The sequence below is a fragment of the Merops nubicus genome, unplaced genomic scaffold, assembly GCF_000691845.1.
Source record: "Merops nubicus isolate BGI_N331 unplaced genomic scaffold, ASM69184v1 scaffold4489, whole genome shotgun sequence".
NCBI classification, from domain to species: domain Eukaryota; kingdom Metazoa; phylum Chordata; class Aves; order Coraciiformes; family Meropidae; genus Merops; species Merops nubicus.
In genome coordinates this window covers 2,422-8,636 of record NW_008631509.1, presented here as the reverse complement: position 1 = coordinate 8,636, position 6,215 = coordinate 2,422, and the positions used below count along the sequence as shown (strand labels likewise).

General features: G+C 52.6%; 1 protein-coding gene across 1 annotated transcript; it reads right to left on the bottom strand.

Moving 5' to 3' along the window:
• Positions 1-1,326: 1,326 nt before the first annotated feature.
• Positions 1,327-5,946, bottom strand: LOC103779925 (dual oxidase maturation factor 2-like). The gene is made up of 6 exons (XM_008947570.1): positions 5,800-5,946; positions 5,613-5,670; positions 3,381-3,515; positions 3,040-3,253; positions 1,970-2,184; positions 1,327-1,526 (listed from the first exon to the last, which is right to left on the bottom strand). The coding sequence occupies exons 1-6, from the start codon at positions 5,944-5,946 to the stop codon at positions 1,327-1,329; spliced, it is 969 nt and encodes a 322-aa protein (XP_008945818.1).
• Between the last annotated feature and the right edge of the window lie 269 nt (positions 5,947-6,215).

Below are 6,215 nucleotides of genomic sequence, written 5' to 3'. Positions count from 1 at the left end.
AGGCCATTCCCTCTTGTCCTATCACTTGTTACTTGTAAGAAAAGACCAGCCCCCACCTCTCTACAACCTCCATTGGTCAGCAAGTGGTGAATGATGCTTTGTGCATCACTCATTTTGAATTATCTAGTTATTATATTATAGTTGTTGTAGTTTTTATTATTATAATTATTATTATTTTCTTCCTTTTCTTTCCTATTAAACTGCCTTTATCTCAATTTACGAGTTTTACTTTTTTTTCCCAATTCTCTCTGCCATCCCACTGTGTGGGGGGAGTGAGCAAGTGGCTGCAAGGTGCTTAGTTGCCAGCTGGGGTTACATCACGACAGTAACTTAACAGCAAGAATCTTTTATCAAAAAGAAAAGAGCCAAAAATGCTGAAATCACGTCCTTTAAAATTCATTGGACCAAAGCTAGCTCGGTCTTCAGCATTCAGACATGGCGAGATCTCCTTGTGTCAGTCCACGCAGACTTCCACCAGGCTACTGAGTTCTGTGCTGGAGCCCATCTTCTGTTTGTAGTAATGCCACTTGTTGCACTTCATTTCTCACTTTGGTTGGATCTGACTCCCGGCCTCAGGCTTACGCTTCATGGTGAGCCTGGCCAGCCCAAGCATGCTCCAGCTAGATGGAGGTAACTTCATTCTTCCCTCTCCTTCCTTTCTTGTGGCATCTTTTTGACTCACACTAGGCTACAGGGTCTTATCTAATAAGGTTTGAAAGTGAAAATAATCACATCACTGCATCCCCCTGTCAAACACCATTGTATGTCCAGTCTTTATTTCTGGAGCAGCTTTTTTGCTCTAATTCATCCAGCATCCAGCATGATGGAGTTTGGGTCTGTGCCTGGCTTTCTTAGGTTCGCTAAAGCTCTACTCTAAACATCAGTGCTTGGGAAAGAAATGAGCAGGTTTAAACCCCAGCTTTTGGAGTCGTGGGTGCTCCCCATGAGGAAATCTCACCAATGAACTCAGTTTCTGCTATGGGAATTGGGCATCAGAGACTCACTGCACCAAGATGTGCCAGGGCATGGAGCAGGAAGGGAATTTCTCCTAGGACAGGGATCCTCAAGTGAGTGTGCAGCTCGAGCCACTGGAGCTGCTCTGTTGGCAGGCTGCTGGCTCTCTGAAAAGCCTGTCCTTTTCCACAGGGCATGGTCAGGGAGATACAGCCTGCAAAAGTATTTCTCAGCAAGTACCCATCTCAGCATGGACTCATACACTTTTCAAAGACAGTTGGAAGGAGAAAGGGGTCTCTGGGGACATGAAGATGCATTTCTGCTCTGCCCTTTTGGGTCCACCTTCAGAGAAGTAGTGGGAAAAACTTTCCTCTAGTTGCTGTTGAGGTTGAGTTTGGAGGGCTGAGAAAGAGACAGTCCTTTGTTCACAAAATGAGGGTTGACATACACTTGAGTAATTTCCTGGTACTCCTCTGCTTGGTCCTCACGGAGATCAAAGAAAGTTTTCAGTAGATCCATGTTGAAGTAGTGCAGTGCAACAACAGTGATCCCAGCCACAAGGCAGAGCAAGCCTGGAAGACAGTGTAGCTTCTGAGAGCATTCCTGTGAACACCAGTACACTTCCCATCCCCCATCCCTTCTCTGATGGCCCCCTGACGGGCAACGGAGCCTTCTTGTATGGAAGATGGCCTTCTAATGTATGAGGTGGCTTCAGCTGTTGTGTTGAGCACCTTAAAATCCAGGCATGGGTCAGAAAATGGGGGCAAGTGATCCCCATCACCTCAGGGACTAAAAATCCCTCTGCCACCATTGAGATGGGGATGGTGTTCCCCCTTCTGCCAGCCCTCCACTTCTCTGCCAGACCTGCTTAGCCAAGGCACAGGCTGAAGTTCTGGTGGGCTTGAGGTCCTGAAGCACCTCCTTTTCGGGGGGGGAGGAGGTGGAGGGAGCACTGGGACTCTTGTACACCCAGAGGGACAGGGTGCTGTGCCCTGAGGTAGCTTGGGGTCCTTACCAATCACTAGTGTGAGCCAGAACGATCCCCCGTAGCCTGTGTGCAGGGCTGCTGTCCCAAACTGGATCGGACACATCGGGGAGTTCCTCACGGTGGCAAATGAGAGCAATGAAAAGATCATGAAAGCCCCTGTGACCAGGAGCATGTAGCCTCCATAGACTAGGACAGGCATGGAGAAGAGCATGTTGGCGATAAGCCAAGTGCAAAAGGCCACCCTGAAGACAAGAGAAGACCAACAGATGAGTTGTGCAAGTGCCACAGGCTAGGATGCTCTGTGTGAGGATCTCCATGTTAGAGGAGGAATCTGGGCTCCAGGTGGCATTGTATGAGGCCAAGACACTCTGCAGGCAGGCTGGAGGAATCTCCAGCTTTCCAGGTTGAGCAAGCAGATGTGCAATGCTCACGCTGTTACATCCAGAAGGCAAAAGCCTGAATTTCGTCTTCCCACTGCTCAGCCCACAGGCTGTAACAGCCTCAAGGAGGACACAGCAGCCCACACAGTGTATGTAGACCATCTCAGCTCTCTGCCTTTCCACAGGTGGGGCAGTGCAGACCCCAGAGAGCAGCACACAGGACTAGGACAACTGCAGAAGCAGGCATAAGTCATTTGCAGCAGCTCTGGATTTTGCTGAAGAGCTGGGTGACAGCATCATCAGCTTTTCCTCATCTGGTCCTACTCCTTCACAGATGGGGATGGGGAAGCTCTGCACGTGCCCACCGGCCTCCCTGGGCCACCAAGGACAGCAGCTCCAACTCCCTCCATAGAGATGGACCCCTGCCATCATCACCGCACCACGGCAAGGATTTGCGCCAACTTCCTCTCTCCTGTGCCCAGCCCTGGTGGAGCTGATCAGCAGAGAGAACCAGGACCTCCTATTTGCTGCCCCCAAGGTGCCTACACAGCCACTGGTTTGACCATAGACCTTACAGAGGCCGCTCCATGCACATGCTTTTTTTTTTTTTCTGCCAGCGTGCCATCGCCATCCCTCTCGGAGGCCGAGGGACAAGGCAGCAGAGCCCTTCCCACATGCTTGCATTTCCCCTGCCTGCCCGGGGAGAGGAAGGCTCACCAGAGAGCGGCCGATGCGTAGTGGCCGGAGATGCGGTACTGCCTATGTACACTGCAGGGGCTTTGCGTGGTGAACTTCTCCACCACGTAGAGGATGGGGCTGGGCAGCCCCTTCTCCAGCCCTTCACTGTAGCTGTGGTCGTAGTCTGTATTGAAGCTCCAGGTAAAGTGCTCATTGTAGTCGATGGTCTCGTTGAGCTGATTCACCGGGTTTCCTGTTGGAGGGAGAAGACTGAGGTCCTGCTGTGTTCTGGCCTCCACACAGACTAAGACCACCATGGTGCACTTGGAGACCTCCTCGTTTGGCTACTCCAGAGCTGCAGATGGGGGCATCAGACTTACCCACGAGTGTGACGTTTACCCCCGCTAGGCCAACATGCAGCCCCACATCCACATTCACCAGGGCATGGCTGAAGGACTTGTAGAAGGTGTTTGCCTTCACCCAGCCGGTCTCCCAGTCCCCTGTGAACTGGACAACTGCCAGGAAAAACAAAGCTGGGGTTAGAGGGGTGCTGGAGTCAGGCTTTGCTGTGCTTAAGGGGGGTGGGGGGATCATAGGCAAGCAGAAGCATGGCGTTCCCACCATGGCACTGCAAGGGAGTGTAAGAAGGGCAGGAAAGCTGACTCAGACACCAGGACATGCCTCAACCAGCTTCCACGCCTTGGTGGAGCTCATGTCCTCCCCTTCCTGAGCATCCACTCCCTTGATCCGGCAGCGGGTGAGCTCAGATCCCCAGGGATGAACCCCATGACCTGATTGCTCCTTGGACATCTTCTCCAGGTCCTCCCTGCAAGATCTCCCAGCATGGAGAGCACCACAGCCCTCAGGAACAGGGCTTGTAAATGAGCCCATTCCTCAGCCTCAGGAACAGAGGCGAGTTTAATTCCAAATACTACACTCCCTAGATCACACTGGTAATGAATAGTGAAGATCACTGACGAATGCAGGCGATGGGAGAGGGGTGGCAAGTGTTGTCACAGCTCTGACAGTCATTTCAGCTTGGGGGGGGAAGCAAAATTTGAAGCATTTCTGCTATATGGTTTTTGGACCCAAGTATCTTTTTCTGAAACACTACCACTTTGCAGTGAGCTTCATTTTCCAGCACTGAAATGAGCTGAAAGTGACGGTGGTGATTTAATCTCAGGCTGAAGGAGAAAACCTGCCTGATTCAGCTGCTGAATCGACTTGCGAGGGCACTGATCCAGTAGCAGCTCTGCAGGAATGTTTTCTAGCTGCAGGGTCGAGTGTGCCCTGCTGCTGCTAGCCAGAAACCCTGGCACTGGCTTTACAACAATTAATTCCTTCTGTGTGCCCAAGCAGCACCCGGCTGCATCCTTGTGATGAGGGCGGCCCTGGATGGCTCTCCAGGGCTGAGATGGTTAAGGCTGGCTGTGGAGCAAGCCCTGACCTCCACCCTTCTGCCATTTCCAGCATGGTGCTGTGTTCCTGGGCAGCTCTGGTGGCATCTCCCAGCACCTGGAAGTCTCCAGATGGAGTGTGATCCCTGCATGCCCAATTGGCCCATGTGTCAGCCAGCAGAGTCCTGCAGCTGGTCACAACCTGGCTATCAGCTTCTGTTGCCTGGTCAATTGTGGGGCTGCGTCATTTAGGTTGTGCTCTATCATCCCTCTTCAAGCACTCTTGTAGTCCACCCTGTCCTTCACAGCAGGAGTGTTTGTTTGATTTAGGGTCAGGGCTCGTTGTTCTCACAATCTGGCACCTTCTACCCCTTCAGTACATGTGTCACCCTCACTAAGTTGGAATTCCCGCAGCCTGGTTTCCACCACCAGTCCCATTTATTACAGAGGATTTCCTGGTTTCTGCTAAATCAAATCTTCTCCTTCGTCTCCTCCTGCCCTGCTCCTTGAAAGATCTCTTCTCCTTGCCCCAACCTCTGCCCTGCCTGTGTTTTATATTTCGACTTGTTCTCTCCACACCACTGCAAAGCTTCTCTCATCCTCCAAACATGCCTGGCCACAGTCCGAGTTGCTCAGCCATGGTAAACTCCAAGCACAGCAGTAAACTACACCTGCCTGAGTCCCTCATCAACAGGTAAACCCAGCAGGTTTGGTGGTCCTCTAGCAAGGACCGAGCTCCATGGTGCCTGAGTTCCCACATGTTTGCCTCTGCCCGGGTCCTGCTTTGGAGATCCCCTGGTTGGCAAGGTAATGAAGATAAATTTACTCTTTGTATTTCACCTCTGGGTTTGTGGTTGTTCCTGTGTCCTGCCTGCACTGGCTTACACACGTGGTTGGAGGAACATGGGGCTCTGCAGCCCACCAGAGCTGTGACTGTTCAACCACCATGGTGCAGTTAGAGCCAGCAAAGCTCCCTCTTGCTTCAGGAGTGACCATGAGCACCTTTAGGTGCTTTCAGCCCCCATGCTGGGGACAGAGAAGCTCTTTTGGGAAGCTGTATGACTGCTTTGCAGAGCAAGGAGAAGGTAGACCATGCAACCAGCCTCAGCCCAGCCATGGCTGTGACCACCAGCTTGCATTTCCCAGACACGGCCCCGGCTCCTGGGTTTACTCCTGCCCCAATATCCACTCTTCAAGGGCTTGCACAGCACTTACCAACAATCACCACTCCCACGACAAGGCTGAGGAGAACCCGGAGAGTCCAGTACAGTCTCTGCAGGAAGAGAGGTGGGACATCAGACAGGGAGGAACAGCTCCTGCCTCACCCCGCACCAGGCGGGAGTGTCCCAGCTTCCAAAATGTGGGAAGCAGATGCCTGTGCCCAGGGAGAGGGGTCACACACCGCCCGTCCTCGGATGCCTGGGATGATGACCAGGAAGCTGCAAGCCAACGTTAGGAAGAACACGATCACTATGATGATGCTGACGTCAAACACAGCAGCCTTCCTCTTCTGCGGGTAGAAGGGGTAGATGCCATCAAAAAGAGTCATCATGCGCCTCCACGAGCCTGCGGGAGAGAGGTGGTCACAACCGGGGACCCTGTACTGCCCTGCCTGGCTGCCTCAAACCTGTGATGGCCAGCCCCAGCTCAGCTCTGGAATAACCAGCTGCAGGAGGTCCACCTCAAAACTCCCCAGAGGGACAAGGAAATGCAACTCTACAAGGAAACAGTCAGGGTGAAAAACTCCCCAGCAGAGAAACACGCGATCCAAAAGCCCTTGGTGGAGGAGAGGAGGTGCCTGGGGCAGGGCTCCACCAG

Excerpts from the sequence above, each read along its gene's own strand:
- LOC103779925 (XM_008947570.1), bottom strand. The coding sequence starts at position 5,946 with ATGACTCTTTTTGATGGCATCTACCCCTTCTACCCGCAGAAGAGGAAG. Across the intron at positions 3,516-5,612 it reads CGTGGGAGTGGTGATTGTTG|TTGTCCAGTTCACAGGGGAC; the intron begins GTAAGTGCTGTG and ends TTTTCCTGGCAG. Across the intron at positions 3,254-3,380 it reads GGTAAACGTCACACTCGTGG|GAAACCCGGTGAATCAGCTC; the intron begins GTAAGTCTGATG and ends TCCCTCCAACAG.